Source organism: Leptinotarsa decemlineata, unplaced genomic scaffold (assembly GCF_025532065.1).
Source record: "Leptinotarsa decemlineata unplaced genomic scaffold, Ldec_3_MD MMD2_P_RNA_scaffold_10, whole genome shotgun sequence".
Classification (NCBI taxonomy): Eukaryota; Metazoa; Arthropoda; class Insecta; order Coleoptera; family Chrysomelidae; genus Leptinotarsa; species Leptinotarsa decemlineata.
The window spans coordinates 270066-290165 of NW_027412524.1; the positions used below are offsets into that span (position 1 = coordinate 270066).

General features: G+C 34.4%; 1 protein-coding gene across 2 annotated transcripts in view; it reads left to right on the forward strand.

The window, feature by feature from the left end:
* The window catches only part of LOC111510307 (sodium channel protein Nach), a 260847-nt gene that overhangs the window by 165936 nt on the left and 74811 nt on the right, over positions 1–20100 (forward strand). For both annotated transcript variants that reach the window (XM_074186568.1, XM_074186573.1), the window contains exon 3: positions 12127–12411. In XM_074186568.1, the coding sequence (XP_074042669.1) occupies positions 12127–12411 (285 nt within the window). The remainder of the gene's footprint in view (positions 1–12126; positions 12412–20100) is intronic.

Below are 20100 nucleotides of genomic sequence, written 5' to 3' on the forward strand. Positions count from 1 at the left end.
TACTGTTTTTTGGAGTTGTGTAATGCAACTCAATGTTATAAATTTTACAAAAGTTTGCTAGATCTTTATTTTTGAATTCGGTGCCTGAATCAGCGGTTATTTTGAGTGGTAAACCGTGATGGGTAATAAAATTGAGTAGATTTTCGACTACTAAAACTCCGGTTAAGGATTTTAATGGATATGCCTGACCATATCGTGAAAATGTGTCGATAATTGTTGAAAAAGTTTCGTTTGAAATTTTGAATGTATCTATGTGAACATGCTCAAATGGCTTAGAAGTTGTAGGTGTTAGGTTGAATTTAATTACAGGAGGATTCCGATCGTATTTGTTTTTCTGACATGTTTCGCAATTATTAATATAATTTTGTATGTCTTCTGCCATTTTTGGCCAATAAAATCGTGAACTGAGGGATGTCCTCATTTCATTTATACCTCTATGGCATGTTTTCTTAACGTGATAGCATTTAAGTTTCTCTTTCTGTTCTTTCGATGTTTCTACATCCTCTAAGAATGTTGGACAATGAACAATTTTGAATGAAGAATTCTTGAGTAAATTTTGGATTGTTGTATTGAACATTTGTGAGACTGCTGGGTTTTTAAAATGGAAGGCAAATGTTTGTTTTGGATCGATATATTCTTTAATAAGTTTAACAATATTCTCGCTCAGATTTTTAGAGGGTATGGTAATATAAGATCGCAAATTCTCGAATACCTTTTCTATTCTACATTTGTTTTTCTATGTCACCAATAGCTATAATTATTTGATTTTTATATGTATTAACTGGTCTTTCTGAAATGGGAATTTGAAAGACAGGGTCTTCGAGAGAAGTGTGAACGGTTTGTGAATCCGATGTTTTTTCGATTTCATTTGATTTTGGGGAACAATTTGAATATCAGATAATATGTTAATTTGTTTTTTCGGTTCTTGCGTTTCCAGGACTTCATTGTTCATGTGGTCTGTACGTGACAAATCAGCGATATTAATTTCGGTTGCCAGTTTAGGTGAGTCCGTCCCTGTATTTTCGAAAGTTTCGTAAGAATACATTTCGAAAGTAGAGGATTGAAAGCTCTCTACAGGAAGTGGTTGTATCAATTTCACTGATATTGTTCTATCGGTGGGGTTTTGTACTTCCATAAGGGCGTAACCATTTTTTGAAGTTGTCAATATTTGCGGAATGAAAAGATCATTAAGTGTTCCCTCAAGGGTAAGAATTTCACCTTCAGGAACTGTGACAGGCAGATATTTAAGTACTCTTTCTTGTGGGTTGACAGAGAAAGAAAAACTCGTATCTGTAGACTGTCTGAACTTGAAAGGAATTTCAACATGATTTCCTATCAGTCTCTTATTAACAAGGTCTATATTCAGGTGCATATTTATCAAGTCTGATAATCCTAAAACTCCGTCAAAGTAATCGTGGAAATCAAATAAAATAAAAGTAATTTCATAGTTTGTGTTGAACTCTGGAAAAGCAGGTATCGAGGCTTGGTACCTTACTTTCTGACTTCCTAAATCCGTTTTGATAATAGTATTTGAATGATAAATTTTGTTTGGGAATAATTTTTCAATAATAGATGGTTTAATAATCGATCTTGAACTTCCAGTATCGATTAGTAGTTTAATAATTTTATTTTTGTGACTAACTTCGACATAAGGTAATGCATTGTTACAAAATGCATTAATTTCAGCTAAGTATGATCTTCTAATTGGGTTGTTAAATGAAAATTTCCAGTTTCATCACAATCTATGTCGCTTAAGTATTCATTCTGAAAATTTGGTTCGTTTTCTAAATAAACAACATTTTCTGAAGTGTATGCTTCTTCACTGAGGTTGGGATTATCATAAAATTGTTGATCAGTGTCATTATTTTGGGGAAATTCATCGTATTCGTTAGAAAATAATTCCTCAGATATAAAATTGGGTTTTTGACTTGGGGTAAACATTTTTTGAGGGTTTCGGTAGTTATTAGGGTTCCTAAAAGTGTTGTTTTGTTGAGAAAAAGGTCTTTGAGACATTTTTGTTGGGTTTCTTGATGTAGTGGACATGGGTTCCGGTTTCGGTAATTGATTAGGTGGAATATTTTTTGGTTTAAAAACATTCTGAGGAGGTCCGAAAACTTCTCGGTTGGTGGGGTATCTTTGCGGTGGTAATTGTCTAGGTTGGATATTAATTGGTTGGCTAGGCCAATTAGGTCTGGTTGAAAATTGTGGATTGAAAAAATGTTGATCATTTTTTGAAAAATAATTTGGGTTAGAGAAATTTTCGTTTTGAAAATTTTGTCTTTGAGGTTGTATGAATCTAGGGCCATTTTGGTTGACATTTGGCATGAAGGATTGTCTACCGAAAGTATTGAACTTTGGTTTATAATCGTTTAACGAACCATACATTTTTTCAAAATTTTCGAACTCGTTTACGTATGCTATGGCATCTTCCAGTGAGGCTGGCTTTTTAAGATGCATATTATTTCTTAAAATACCAGGACAACCAGCAATGAAAGTACTGAGGGCTACTTTATCGTAGTGAGTTGTTTGGTAAAGTTTTTCTTCTGGAGTTAAGTCTGGGTTGTTACTGACTCTTTGAACTACATTACTTTTGATTAATTGAATTCTACTACCGAAAGTCATTAGGTCTTCTCCTCTATGGGGTCGACTTCTAGTTAATTCCTGAACTAAACAGTCCAAATCTCTCCTATCCGAAAAACATTGTTTTAGAGCAGATTTTAAGGCGTCCCAAGTATTAAGTTCGGTTCTGTTACCAACCATATACTCGGCTTTACCTGTCAATTTTTCTTGAATACATTCAAGAACGTGTTCATTAAGTGAAGCATCATTAAACACATTGTACGCGTTAACTATAGCATCGCATCTACTGATAAATTTGTTCAATGTATTGCTATCACCATCAAAAGTTTTTAAATTGTTTATTCTAGATTTGAAAAGGTTCCAATTTATTTGAGTTGGTTGGGGTGGAATTGGTGGAACCATTGTGGGTTGAAAAGTATTATCAAAATTTTCAGTATTATTTGCTGAACTTTCTTGAAATGATAAACTATTCAATCGTGATAAAATATTTTCAATTTCACTCATAAATAAATAATTGTTTTTCTCAATAAATAGTTTCTTAAAATTACTCGTCTCGAATAGACAACAATTTGTTCGCAATGAACGATACTATATATCTTCGCCGAAGTCCTTATACAGAGGGTTCGTGAAGGCAAGAAGGAAATATTTGGCACTTACTTGTAAGTTCCAGTTCCTTCTCCGTTGATTCCTTGCAGCTTCCCTGGGCTCTGTCGTCTCCTTGTCCGCTCGTTCTGGGTGGTCCTCGAAGGATTCTTGTTGAATTTGTGCTGAAGGGTTGAAACTCCACGACGCAAAAAGTTCGTTTTCACGCTGCACAAATCCTACCGACTGCGCCAATTAAATGATTGGAACGAGAAAATAACTTTTTAAAAAGAATTTATTTTACAAACTAGAGACGACTGTCTCTTACGAGAGCTACAAACAGAATGATAATTAATATAATGTTAACTGGATGCTAACTGCATGTCGAGATAAGGGATTCCTGGAATATCTCTTACTCAGCTGAATCTCCGTGTGAATGGCCGTGTCGTGGGAACTATGACCACGTAACTCGCGCATCATTCGATATCTAACAAAGCATACCAGAACTTATAGTCACCGTAAGATCTTCGTTGGTATCTTCTGAACATTCCAGTCTTGAGGTAATGAATCATGTCAAATGCGACGATCCGACTATTATTAACGAAAATATGGTTCAGTGCGCTTTTGGTTGCCTCTTTTGTTTTTCCTTTGTTGATAAATTCAACATATCTCCTTTCATTTGATATGCTGCACGTGACGATGTGACTTATTAACGAAGACGCGGGTTCGTGCATTTCTGACATATTGCGTTATCTTTGTTTTTTCTTTGTCGACGAGTTTTGCATTCGTTAACCTTTCATTTGACATATCATACATGACGATGCAAATATTATTATCGAAGAGGCAGGTTAGTGCACTTCTGATATGTTGCGCCATCTTTGTTTTTTCTCTGTCGATGAATTCTGCATTCGTTTTCATTTCATTTGATGTGCTGCACGTTGAGAACAAATCATTATTAACAAAAATACGGCTCATTGCCCTTCTGACATGTTACGTCGTCTTTATTTATTTCTCTGTCGATGAATTCTGCATTCGTTTCCCTTCCATTCAATGTAATGCACGTTGAGATTCAATTATCATTAATGAAGATGTGACTCAGTTCCTTTCTTACATGTTGCGCACATCTTTGTTTTTTCTTTGTCGATACATTCTGCATTCGTTTCCCTTTCATTTGATGTGCTGCACGTTAAGATCCAAATATCATGAGTGGAGTTGTGACTTAATGCCTTTCTGAAATGTTGCCTCATCTTTGTATTCTCTTGTCGATGAATTCTGTATTTTTTATCCTTTCATTTGACGTGCTGTAAGCGAAGATTCGATTATTATTAGTGGATATACAACTGAGTGCCCTTCTGACAGTTACGCCATTTTTTTTTCTAATAACTCATTCATTTCCACAAATCGTCACATATTTTCTACCACGCCACCACCTCCCACGCTGACTACGTCATTTTCAAAGTTTTAATATCATTTAACACAATTATTCGATCGATATTTGATTCCTCCATTCTGATTGGCTGACCGACACCACTCTGTAACACAAGTTAGGCTGATTGTTCCACAAGGTTCGGTTCAGGAGTCTGAAAATTCGCAAAACGAACCTTCATACCACAAAGCGTGGACTTTAGTCATCTCCTGATGATGCTTACTTGGTTAGCGAAACGCGTTAAGTGATAAATGACTGTCATATTGAAATATGAATAAAAAACGTCAATAACGACGAAACGATAACGAATAAAGGCACGTAAAACGGTCGGAAACGCACGCAAAACGGTCGCACGCAATACTATCGAATACTTTACTTTCCCCATTTTTGAACGTTAACTCTACAATACGACTCAGCATTATTTCTGCCAAATTTCGAGAAAGAAGGGTTATGGGGGGTTCCAAATGACGTATTTCAAATATTGATTCACTCTGTATATATGCGCTAATATTTCGTAGAATTTTCAATATGATTTTCACCACACTATGGCACAATTTCCAACATGTGTGGGCTATTATTTCTGCAAACTGAAACTCAATTTTCAAATGTAACTGATAAATGAATCGCAAACGTGTTATGATTTCGATATATTTTGAGGTAATAATATTTAATATCAAACGAATAGTCATAAAGAAAATTATTTGCTTTGTATTCCGAAAGCTTTGGAACCGTTTCTGATGAGTGATCAATGAACACCGAATGAATTTCTTAATACCTGTTGATGATCTTGACCTAACCCAATTTTTATAAACATTCATATTATGCTGAAGTTGTAAGTTTGTCCCCGGTCACCGTACTGCGACAAAATGCTTGATGTACATTCATTCAACTGTATTTGAAGATAGTTTTATATTCCTATTTATATTATAATCGTATCAATTTTGATGACTATGAACTTGGAAAAACGAAAGATGGAATTGTGAATACTGAGTGTTTTTTCTTTCAGAATATCAAAGTTGAGGTTAAAACATCTTTTGATTCATGTATTCACTTGAATGGATTTGAATTATTTTATGACGATTTTTCATATTTGTCTGTATCCTTACTTTGTTATGTTTATATGTCCAAGAACTCGTCTCACTCCCTGTTATAATGGACTCGTCACAATACCTAATGACATTGATTTGTCATACAAATGAAACTCAGGTTATCTACACATAATAGACTCGATCGGAATCTATATCAAAAGATGTTATTTTGAATGGGAATTCCGAATAAACCACAGTACGAAATGAATTTCCAAATATAATTGAAATTAGATGGCTAATATCAGTCATCTATAATAATGTCCTGAAAAAAATTCAAGATATTAAAATACAGCTTTTGTTAAAACAACCCAACGAATCAGAATTTCAACTGAAAGACAAACTTATTTTCTTTATTTCTGAGATATCCTGTTTTCTGTTAACCTTGTATCTTCCAATATGATATTTATTCATCACTATGAACCCTCCTATATAATTTTTCGTTATTGCATATTTTCGACAACTTTCCCTGTATAAGATAAGTTTTAATTTTCAAACAAAGATATGTGTGACATGAATTTTATTTATTTTGGTAGTATATTATAGAGCCATTTATAAAAAATATCAACGTTATTGAGACTGCATCTGAAGGAATTTCCTTTGGAATGATCCACATAGAACGGCGTGTTTTTCTTGAATTTTGGAACACACCACCATGAATCTTCAAAGTCTTCCAAATTCATTATGGTTGTGTATATATTGAATAGACGCAGTCTGTCCAACAAATCCTTGAATATCGACGAATTCTAGCCTCATAATGTGCAACTAAAAACTGAAAAAAATGGAAACTGCTGAGATTTTAAACTCGTTCTGGAAAGGTTGCTGCGACGGTTTTGAATGTTGTTGTTGAGATGCCTCTGACTGAAACTGCACACGTTGAAGTATTATTCTGAAATAAATTCGAATTTTCAATGAAAACATACACTGAAAACTATTTCTGTCAACAGAGAGTGTAATGTATCTCATGAAGTAATTTCTACACTTATAATGAAAATAAAAAATTAAGTGTCATTCAAAATAACGAATTTGAAACACATATTCTGCACGTACTAAGTGAAGGAAAAATATTGTATGGAAACACTACTTTATGCGGATCATATCTGTGAATGAGAATTTTTGAGCCGAATGAAAAATATTGTATACAACCAAAAACTCTTTGCCTATAAAACGAAGAAAAAATTGGAAACAATACTAACCTTGATTTCGTACAATCTCAAATGAAACGACAAGATTCGTTTCCCCAATATCCATCAACCCTTTGAACACAATAGCGTATTTTCCTGATAAAAACTCTTCTAAGTGAGAGCGATACGCCTCCGTCACTCGGTGGGGCAGAAATGATACTTTATCTCCCAAATCCAATAAGACCGCCTCACCAAATTTTCCTTCCACGATTTTGGCAGTGAATATCCTCTGCAGCATCTCCACAGGCAAATCTGCTACTTTGATACTTGGCTTTCACTTCACGACCAAACTTGCATTCAACTTTTGTAAATCCATCTGTGAAAAATAAAAAATGAAAGCTTTATGTTTTGATTCACAATATATGCTACTATCTCAACCAAACCACGACATGTAGAACATTTGACTAATATCGAGAAAAAATTTTGGAAATCAAATGATTCAACAATTCTCATCAACTTTCAATTAAATTACATTTGAATAAATTCATCTGAGGAAAAAATCAAACTAAAATACTTACTTTCAAATAGAAATCGGTGCACTTGTCACTGGTATCACTTTCAACGGAAGCAACTAACTCATTTCGCCATGCATGACGTATTTATAGTAAAATAAGTGATGACATATTTTAAAATGAAACAAAGAGCCTTCGTTTCATCGCTTTGAGAACTGCATATCTCCGGATGCAGATTCGGCATTGGAAGTGATCAATGTCATCTTGGGTAAGAATATAAAAATTAGTGATGACATATTCTGAAATGAAACAAAAGAAAATCAAAGAGTCTTTGTTAGATGCCTATTCAGCGTTGACATTGATCCATATCACCTTGGATTTGAATGGCGCAACAAACACATGAATTCTGCTTTTTATCCCCTTTTATTCGAAGTGCTACATGTGATGATGCGACTATTATTGGTGAATATACAACTTTGTGTCCTCTTGGCATAGTCTCCGTTTTTTTCTCTGTTGATGAATTCTGCATTCGTTTCCTTTTCATTTGGTGTGCTGCACGTTGAGATCCAACTATCATTAACAAAGATGTTGCTTAGTATTCCTCTGACATATTGCGCCATCTTTGTTTTTTCTCTGTCGATGAATTTTGCATTTATTTTCCTTTCATTTGATGTGCTGCACGTTGAGATTCAACAATCATTAATGAAGATGTGAGTTAGTGCCCTTTTGACATGTTGCACCATATTTGTTTTTCTTCATAGATGAATTCTGGCATTCTTCTCCAAGCGCTCGATATTATATTTTTTATACTCTACAAATGAAATCATTTGAAATGAGTACCCACATCGACCTGTTGCGACTAGTATAGCGAAAATAGGTTATGAGGTCCTTTTGGCTTCGTGAAATGATCAACTATGTTTTTTGACATCTAAACGAATCCATTGATGTCAAAATCATCGGAATCGGACGACCAGAAGTAAAAACCGGAAGTGACCTGTTTTTGACGGATTCGAAACCTTCTCACCCTAAGGAATCCAAATATATCATATGTTTCAGTATACCATGATTTTTTTTTTTGTCAACATATTGTGAGTTTTGAATCAAACTTCTGCAATTGGATTACACTCGTAGTTGTTTTTTTTTTTAACCCAACAACTTTAAATTCCGAGTGTGTTTAATGATTTTCTTTGAATGTGCAATTCTTCCTATGCTATTTCACATTAGACGCTGTATATTATACTTTTCATAATCTACAAATGAAATCATTTGAAATGATCCCACATCGGTCTGTTGCTGCTAGTATAATGAAAATAGGTTATACGGTCCTTTTGACTTCGAAAAATGATTAATTATGTTTCATGGCATGTAAACGAATCCAATGATGTCGAAATCATCGAAATCGGACGACCGGAAGTGAAAACCGGAAGTGGTCGTTTTTTGATGGATTCGAAACCTTCTCACCCTAAGGAATCCAAATATATCATATGTTTCAGTATACGATGATTTTTTCATTTTCCTTGTCAATAAATTCTGCGTTTTGAATCAAGCTTCTGCAATTGGAATAAACTTATAATTGTCCATAACCCAACATTTCTCAATTCCAAGTTTGTTCAATGATTTTTGTTGAATTTGCAATTCTTTCTATGCTATTTCGTATCAGGCGTTGGATATTATATTCGTTACGCCATCTTTGTTTTATTTCTCTGTCGGTAAACTCTGTATTCGTTCCCCTTCCATTTGATGTGATGCACGTTGAGATTCAACTATCATTAACGAAGATTTGGCTTAGTGCCTTTCTGACATGTTGCGTCATCTTTGCTTTTACTTTGTCGATTGATTCTGCATTTCCTATCCTTTCATTTGACGTGCTGAATGCGACGATCCGATCATTATTAGTGAATATACAATTTAGTGCCCTTCTGACAGTTAAGCTATTATTTTTTGTAATAACTTATTAATTTCCATAAACCCTGACACACGCCACCAACTCCCACGCTGACTACGTCACTTTCAAGGTTTTATCACTATTATTATTATTCGACCCACATTCTCCAGTTCAAGCACAATCAATCGAGCGATATTTGATTTCTCCATTCTGATTAGCTAACCGACACTACTCTGTAACAGAAGTTAGGTTGAGTGTTCCACAAGGTTCTGTTCAAGAGTCTGAAAATTCGCAAAACGAACCTTCATATGACAAAGCATGGACTTTAGTCATTACCTGATGATGCTTACTTGGTTAGCGGAACGCGTTTAATGATAAATGACTGTCATATTGAAATACAAAAAAATAACGGCAATAAACATGAAACGATAACGAATAAAAGCACGAAAAACGGTCGAAAACGCACGAAAAATTATCGAAAACGCACGCAAACGATCGAAAACGGTCGAAAACGCACGCAAAACGGTGGCACGTAAAACAGTCGAAACGTTTGTAAAACAGTTGCTTTCCCCATTTTCGAATGTTAACTCCACAATACGTAACTCCTCGATACCTTTGGTGCCATCTCCTTCTTCTCCTGATGATGCTAACTTGGTTAACAAAGATACGAGACTTCCGACATGTTAGAACGCTAGACTTCTGTCAAACCGACATGTTTTTTCTTAAATGATGTTTTTTGAAACGCCCTGTATACACAATAATATCATATTTCAAACCGACATGTTTTTTTCCTCAAATGATATATTTTGACGCACCCTGTACACTTTGACTCCATATTTGTTTTCAGTGATGTATTTTGAGATACCTTGTACACATTGAGGGATCGCACGTTGAAAACTTTCAGCCTCGTGGAACTGTTATGTTTTTTTTTCTCTACACTTTTTTTCTTTACACTTTTACACTTTTTGTACACTTCGACGCCATGTTTGTTTTCAATGATATATATATATATATATATATATATATATATATATATATATATATATTATCATATATCACTTTCGCGCTTCCAATGTTGAATAATTTCAAAACCGGCAACGCTACATTGCCCCATAAACAACGATTCATTGTACAACCGGCAACATCTGCTTACGCTAGCAACCGGTAAAACCTCGATACCATCTCTATCTCTCTTTGCTTCGATTACGTCACACGCGTCTCTCGCTCTTACACACACATACACATCTTTATATGAAATATTAATTATTTTCCAAATCTAAGTAAATTTTCCTATCTTCAATATGATAATGATGATTACAGTCTACAGAAATGAAAAAAAATGCTGTCAAGTATAATGAATGAGTCAATTTCGTTCCCGGCAAAACTAACGCTATAAATACCCAACATTCGCAGTTACTTTCAATATCTTACGTTGGTGTAGAGGCTAAGAACAATGTCTACCGCGCGGACAATCCAGGTTCAAATCTCATAACTATAATTTTTTTTTAAATTATAATCACGTGACTGGAACGGGACAAGGGGGCCGAGGGGTGATGCGGAGTCCCAAAAAGACCGAGTTCCGTGCTTGAATCCTGCGTCGATGACGTCACACGTTTCTGTCTTCCACTCACTAAAGTTTCTCTCTGAAATACTTACCAGCGACGCTCGACCTTGAAGTGGTCTTGTGGTCTCTTTGTTCATCTACTTTTATGGTTACAATTATTATCTCAAAATATCATTTCGAAATTATTTGACAAAGTTGCAAGTCCGTTTATTCCTAAACTAAGTATATTCACAGCGGCTACTTTATTTTCCTCAATGAAGTTGTGAGGATAATTTTATTAACTTTTTAAAAATTATAAAGAATCTGATAAAATTGCAAATAACATATATATGCACTCACTGATACTATTCCTTTTTTTATGTTGCTATACATGATGATCCCATAATATTTTATTTGATTTTGTTTTTATTTCTACGTTTGAGTTCAAAACATCTATCTGTAACACAAAAGATTCATTATTGGATTAGATTGAACTGTTTAGTGCTGAATCATGTAGAAGTATTCAGGATATTATTTTCAAAAAAAATTTTTAGCTAGGACAAATTTTGAAGTATTGCTTCATCAGCACTGATGCTAAGCATCATTCCTGATCGGACTCTGAATTGCATGGTCACAGCTGAGTTTAGTTTGTTTTGGATCATCAGTTTGTATTGCTTGTTTTCCAGATAACTTACAAAAATTATTCCACAAAACCTGATTCATTTCATTCAGAGGAGCTACTAACTTCTTATCATAAAACTTTTTAGATCTGGCTACCAAATTGATTAAGTCACTTTGTCAATTTTTGAATTATATCTTTCAGCTTGATTTGTTTTTGACAAACTATGCCAGAAACGATTTGATCTTCACAAACTTTATTTTTAAAAATTTCACGACATATGAATAACAGTATGTTATTCACTATGAAAAAGCTATTGTGAAACATGTGATATTTTTGAATTCAAAGTTTGTGAAGATCAAATCGTTTCCGGTGTAATTTGTGAAATTACTATGGATCTTCATCAAGTACCGGCAGAGTCAATCAGAAAATTGGTTGTATTTGTTTTATATCAAAAAATATAAACTTTTCATGGTTTCAGGACCTCATACAAAATTCTATCAGTTTCTAATTCGAGTTTTTTTATTTTCTCTTTGTATTTATTGTTTTGTTCGGCTGCATCCATAAAATAATGACAATTGCAACTATCGTACAGTTGTCATCGGTTTTTTGTTGATTCCGTTTTAGGTATTCACTAATTTTCCTAATCTACGGTGATTCATTAGGAGATACTTATACTTATCAAGAAGTTTTTTCAAATGGATATTAAACTGAAAATGAAACAATTTCTGTTTTTCCAGCTTAAATGATTGATTTTTATATTTTTTCAGGACCTTGAATGATACAGAAGAAGAAACGATTAGAAGTGCCCTTCCACAACTGCTAGCATTCAATTATCCTAACAATATTCACTACAATATGACCAAATTGAAAATACTTCAAGACATACTTGTCAAAAATGATATCAATGATATGTCTTTTGTGATGAGCGAAATCACTCAAAGTTGCGATGAGATGTTGTTGTCTTGTTCTTGGGAGAAAAAGAAAGTCGATTGTGCTGAAATATTCACAAAATCATTGACCGCTGATGGATATTGTTGCTCCTTCAATTCCGGGTAGCTTGAACAGTTGGTTTTCAAAATTTTTCTAAGTATGCTTATTGTGCTTTCGGTTATTATATTGTTTGCATTCACATTGATGGAGATACTTTTTTGAAATAGTTCAACACATCTGCTAATTTACTTGAGTAGAAGGTAGATCATCGTATACAAACTAGCTCCGCATGAATAGCAGAACAACATTTTTCATCACCACTAATATATTAGTGGGAATTGTATGATGTACCGGGTAATTCAGTGCATAAAATAACATATAAACTGGGCGTCACTTGTGTAGCCCAGTTTCATGACTTTGTCGCCCAGTGAACGTAGCAGGTGCCAGCAAATTTTTCCGGGGGAGGCCCCGAACACCCTACCTATACTTAGGGGTTATATATCCTCCAGACTCCCCAGTTTTTTTGCCGTCTCGTATGTTGCCCAGTCAAACTTCCTTGCACTGGGGTAATTATAACATACATGAAGTGCTGAATAGTGCTAGTAATCGCCCGTGAAAAGGTGAAGCCTCGTTAATCCCTAGCTCGCACAAGTTTCGGCTTTTCAGAATTTCAGTTCACAGGGGGCAAGAACTGGCCAACAGGAAAACAGATTTCAACCTCAAAGGTATTGTAGAAGCTTCCCGGATAGAACCACTGCTGGATTGGAAGAATCCAACCTTATACACAAGTCAAGCGGCGTTGGAAGCTCTTGGAATTACAAGAAACGACTCTCCTCGATAGGAAGACTCAAAAGATTATCTCTAATCTGGATTCCTGGCCATACTGGCCTGGAAGGCAATGAGTCTTCTGACTTCCTTGCAAAGGAGGGTACAGCAAGTAGCTTCATCGGATCAGAACATGGCATCGCTTTAGGCTTTGCCAAACAAAGATTGAACACCTGGGATGGTAAATAGATTTATAGACTTCTGGCAGAATTTTCCAGGATAGGCTCACTCCAAGGCGTTTATTCACTCTCGTACACACGTGGCGGAGGGACTTTCCTTTATAATTTATAGTGATACAATGTATTCAAAACCAATATAATGACATAACCATCGTCCATAGATATTCTAATAAGTCCGCTCACTCTCAGCAGAGACCCAAATCATCACCCTCCGTCCTCGCGCCAAAGTTTACCGAATACTATCCTTTTGCAGTGTGGATTCTTGTGATAGTTTACGTGAAAATATTTCATTTTTTCGATTCCCCAAAGATGCTACAAGGTAATAAATTCATCAAATACATAATGTCAGTTATAGGTCAAGAATGTTTCGGTAGTAATGTGATTTAGATACTATTTATAACTAATGTTCAAACTATATTTCGCAGGTGTCAGCAGTGGAAAAAAGCATTTGGTTTTGTTGGAGACCACAAATATGCTAACTTAACACCTGAGCAAGCCTACATTAGAATACGAGTTTGTAGAAAACATTTTGACGATGAATCCTTCACTTCCTCAGGAAAACATTTACTTACCACTGCTGTGCCCTTAAAGTTTCCAACAAAATTGGACGGTAAGAAATTTTCCACTTCACAAGCATGGAATATTTTTTTAAATGAGTTATTTTCAGGTAATGATCAAAACAATGACCTTCCAGGTCCCTCCAGCGTATTAGCTCCTTCAAAATTAGATGCGTGTATACAAACAGATACATGTCAAGAAGTTGAACAAGGTAAATGCCAAAGCTCTATGATGATGAACATAATCACTCATTCATATTACAAATGTTTTTTAGAATTAATTCCCAACAAAGAAACTGATTATGTACTACAATCCAATAAATCAGTCCAAAGTGGGTTATCTCAAGAATTCGTGGAAGGTAAAAATACAATTTTTTGGCTTTCTTCTTCTCCAAATCAAAAAAATAGAAATAACAACTTCCATGAAAGAAGTAAAATCAAAAAAAATTACAAACACTCTCTGTTGATAGGTTCGTGTATATCATTCAAAGACGTTTGAATCATTAACAAAAGGGAATAAAGAGTCCATCTATTTTTTTGATTTGGAGAAGAACAAAACCAAAAAATTGTTCCTCAAGCTTCATTCTCTCCACAAAAAGACCTAATTCCTCAGTAAAAATACACTAATTGGTACTTGAATCTAACTTAAAATTCTTTCTATTTATTCCTCAAATCACTTCTAATATGTGCTAATTTCTTTATAGATGTATCGTGTCAAACTTCTTCCAAATTATCTGATAGCAGTCCCAGAAAGCAAGGACTCAGGAGAAGAATTAAGGAGCTGCAAAGCGAGCTCAAATCTTCGAAAAGGCGCAAAACGGTAACACGAGAAGATGTTGAACAATTTTTGGACGAGCAGTACCCACAGGAGGCCACTATGTTGATGAAAAATCAATTGAAATTACTCGACAAAAATCCCAAAGGAGCCAGGTACTCTAAAGAAGTCAAGCATTTTGCTTTGAGCTTATTTTTATTAGGACCAAAAGCATACAAGAAATTATCTAAAGTTATGAGATTGCCATCTCCCTCTACTCTGAGAAAGCTGACTGAACATTGTAAAATTACCCCAGGATTCAATGAATTCATTTTTAAAATTTTGGAATTAGGAGTACCTTTGATGTCAGGTAAAGCTAAGGATTGTATTTTATGCATTGAGGAAATGTCAACCAAATCAAATTTATTTTATAATGTGTCAAGAGACGTCGTCGTAGACTTTGAGGATTTACAAAACAAAAGATCTACCAACATAGCTACCTCGGCATTAGTGACTATGGTAAGAAGGATTTCTCATAATTGGAAACAACCTATTTCATATTTCTTTACAAAAAATTCTGTAAATGCTGAGGATTTGAAAGAAATAATTGTCGAGACTATCCGCAAACTTAGGGGCATTGGACTGAATGTTCTTGCAGTCACTTCCGATCAAGGCCCAAATTTTTATAAATTAGTTAAAAATTGTTTGAGAGTAACTTTTGAAAAACCTTATTTTGTCGTGGACGAGTCCAATATTTTTTATTTATTCGATGTTCCACATTTACTCAAGTCAACAAGGAATAACTTTTTCTCCTATAACTTTTGTCTTGTTGATGGTGTTACGACAAAATCTTACTTAGAATGATGTACACCTTTGATAAGGCAAAACAATATAGGTTGGCGCCAAGGCTGAGTGACGAACATCTTAATCCGAATAATTTCAAAAAAATGAAGGTTAAATTGGCTTCTCAAGTATTCAGTCACTCTGTGGCCGTTGCTATGCACACTTATATAGACTTTGGAAAAATACCGGAAGAAGCCAAAGTAACTGCTAACTTCGTTGAAGACATGAATAAGTTGTTTGATGTATTCAATTCAAGCAATTTGGAAACATGCCACGCTTTTATGGGAACTACAGGGCAATTCGAATTTTTAAAGAAAATGGACACGCTTTTTTCAAACTTGAAAGTTTTAGACAAAAGAGGAAAGAATGTTACGAAATTTATTTTTGGTTGGAGGCTTACTATCTCCTCCGTTTTGAATTTATGGAAAATAATGAAAATTAAAAATTATAAATTTTTATTGACGCGTAATCTCAATCAGGATTGTCTCGAGAATTACTTTGGTCAAATCAGAAATGCTTGTGGAAACGCTAGAAATCCAACTGCAATTCAGTTTACCAGAGCATTTAAAAAACTTTTTGCTATAGGATATTTTCACGAGACAGAAGGCAGCAATTGTATGGAAGACAGTAGCGATATTTTGCTTAATATAACATCGGAGTCATTGAAAAATATTGAAAGTTTTCAGGAAAAAAATTACGAAAATATTTCTCCAATTATAAAAATAGAATCAACCGATTATAGGAATTTGATATCAGAGGAGGGAAATGCACTGGTCTATGTTGGTGGATATTTTTTACGTAGATGTCTCTTTAAACATTCATGTCATATTTGTTTGGAATATTGTTCATCATCCGAAAGAGACAAGTCTACTTCTTTTTGTGAGCTCAAAATGCTTTGAGCTCACAAAATATTTGGTGGCTTAACAGTCCCTCCCAATGATTTTTAGAAGTATTTAATACTATTAGAGAATATTTTTGTTTCGAATTTTAATGATTACTGCATACATGATGGTGTAGGAAACATATTTTTAAAAGAATATTCCAATGTAGAATTCACCCATCCATGTAGCAATTTTCCCAAAGACTATTTACTTTCATTGTTTACAAGAGTTCGAATCTATTACACAATCAAATTTGCAAACAGGCAAATAAGATCTCAATGTTTAAATAAACAACATCCGAAACTCAAAATTTTGCAAAATTTGTAAATATTTGAAATATTAGGTGTCGTTTTTTGACCTTAGTAGATTTATTTAGCTGGGGGATGGTTGGGGTCGAATAACTGAAACCAATATTATCGTTGCCGACGTTTCGACTTTTATAAAGTCATCCTCAGGGCACTACAAAGTTGCAGTGAATCAGATATAAATACACACATACAGGTGAAAAATTATTAAAATTTGCGACTAGAATCACTTCTGCGAATGAGAGGTCAAGATTGAGTAAATTTGGTACAATTCAATTGAGAGTAAAAATGTAATGTAGAGGACAGAGAAGGTCAATTGAATCGTACCAAATTAATGTACTCAATATTGACCTCTCATCCGCAGGAGTGATTCTTGTCGCAAATTTCAATATTTTTTTACCTTGTGTGTATTTATATTTGATTTACTGTAACTTTGTAGTGCCCTGAAGATGACTTCATAAAAGTCGAAACGTCGGCAACGAAATAATAGTAGTTTCAGTTATTCGACCTTACTCCAACCAACCCCCAGCTAAATATTTGAAATGTGTCTAAATATATATGCCAAAATACTGAATAGATTATAATTATACTATTAGGGTATACTCAAGAAAACAACAAATCACCATTTAATTAGGTAATATGTAAATAAAGATTATTCATCTTCATTTTCTCATTATTGTGGAGTCCCTTTATAAGTATCTCAACCTTTTTACCTGCCCATAATTTAAGAAATCAGATAATTCATGCCAGTTATTACAACGAAATATTCCTCAATTTATTGTTATTAGAATCTCATATTATATAATCATCTCAATGAAAGATCATACAAAAACATAAATAATATATAATGAATATGATCAACACTTGACGCCTGACCCTCGTAGACACACTTTCGAGTAAACACATTGTTCGCGCTGCTGACTGACCCTCGTATAACGTATTTCTGCTGGTAGCCGCATGATTTACGACCGCTCGCAAAAAAAGCGGCATATTTTACCCACATCAAAGGAGTTACCAGACTTATTAGAATATCTATGGACGATGACATAACTAGCAGTGTTATGGAACTTAATTCACAGGACTAGTAATTATATCTTTGATTCTAAGAACAATTTATGACTTTTCACCATGATATACATAATTTAACTTCACAGCCTCATCTAGATTTGAACTTCATTGAAGTTACATTAAATTAGATCGACTGATTTTATTTCTCAGTTTTTTATGAAATTACTTTCGATAGTTCAACAATTGAGATTTTTATATTTCAATACTTAGTGGTGCCTCATGCAATACAAGAAATCGTCTTCTCTTCTCTTGTCTCGACTGAGTCGAGAAAAAATTACTCTCTTGTCTTGACAAGGATATCATTTCTCTCGACGAGTCACGACTACTCTAGATTTCTCTTGACGAAAGCTCCTTGGTATTCAGAATTTGCATTAACCGGTAAGCGTAGCGTGTTTTCAACGATATAACCAGTTTGATAGGTAGAATTGGAACCTCTGGCGTAAAATGAGAATGCTGAAAAAACTTTTCCCACACCAAAATAAAAGTAGTGTCTCCTGACGTGCGTTTCGCTTAATGAGTTAGCATCATCAGGAGATGAATAAAGGCGCTATGGAAATATTTCAAATTCAAGGAAAGAACAAACAAGTTCCTTACTACTCTCCAAGTAGAAATATCACATATTATATAAAAAAATTAAAATAATCATTATTTTACGTTTAGTGTCGATAATGAAAATAAAGTTGTTTGCCACACTCTCAGGGTCGTTTAATAGAATGTATATGACATAGATAAAATATACATAAATATCAAATTAATAACAATTCCGAATTTTCATCAGAATAATGATTACTTTCATTCGTTGACGTTTACTTTGTATGAATTATTAATTAATAAAATTGTTTTTTCACCAGTCGATTATATTCAAATTTTAAAAATATCATAAATTTGACATTGAGTTTTCTCATTGTTGATTATATTTCAACAGCAGATGCCTCTCATCAGACTTGCACCAGAACTGTTCATTTCATGGTTTGTTCATGTACATACAAAATTTTAACTGAATTCCATTACAGATGTAGGTGTCATGTGTCATTTTTGGTTAAGAGCATATGGTCTAAAACTGATATTTTATATTTTATAATTTTCAACACATTCAAATGTTTATCATTGTGCCTTAGTAAGAAATCAAGCTATTTTAAATTTGTGACTTGTCTAATTTCATTGACATACTTCATTTTTATAAATTTCACATAATTTCTACAGTCAACCTCAAAAACAGTGCATCACAATTGAGTGTTAACTTTGTTACGAATCTACTCTTTTTATTAGATTATTTCAAAAGATTTATTCGTTTTTATGAGTCTACTTTGAACTGTAATATTTCAGCGAATACTTATTCAATTCAATCGAAATGAGCGACATTTGTCATTGCACTATTGCCAACTAATACATGTTGATTGATTTCATCAGCAAAAAAATTGCATGCTTGGGATTCGATGAAGTCGACGAAGGGCGTTTTTTCTTGTCCTGATTGACGGAAGTTCTACGTGCTCCACAAGATGGTAATTAGTTGACAAGGAGTTTTGGAAGTATGGTGGGTGGTGCAGAACTTCAACACTCAAAGTGTTTAATTTTCGAATGGTGATTTGTGAAACGTGCGAACGGGCGTTATCGTGTAGCAGGATCGGACCTCTTCTGTTGACCCAGTTGCTGCTGCTGACGCAGTTTTCAACACATTTTGTCAATTTCCTCACAATAGGACTCTGCTGTTATGGTTTGGCCGGTTGCAGAAAGCAATAGTGAATCACACCAACCGCTGACCACCATACAGTAACCACGGTCTTTTTTGATGAGTTTTCGCCTTTACGAAGTACCTGGGTGGCTCAGTTGGAGTCCAACTACTGAACTACTGAACGTCTCCTGTTGTCGATCTCGAACCGTGACAATTTCTGTCGATCGTTTTAATCGTAGGGTACCCTCTTGTCGAGCATTTTGCCATTTCCAATACACTTTAAACCGTTAAAAACCGTATAGGAGCAGATGATCCGTTTTCAACCATCCCACCCATTGTTTTTGATAGATTATAGTCTCCATCAGGGTCCTCTAATCCTCGTTTGGGATTACTGTAGTCGACCACTTTGGGGCTCATCTTCGTAACTGAAATCTCCGAAACTAAATTTTTCAAACCAACGTGGAACAGTGCATTCATTAACACTACCATTGCCAAATGCCTGGGTAATTTTTCGAGCTGTTTAGGCAGCGCTTTGGTTCAATTTGAAATCGTAGAGAAGAAATGGCTAAAATTCGCATAACTACATCATAGTAATAAGCTGAAAAGGATTAGAGAATTACAATTTTCAAAAAAATTAACAGCATCAGTGTATAGAGTTCAAATTATCTATCGATTAGTATATACCACGACACAGCAGAATAAATATTCATTGAGATATGTAGCTAAA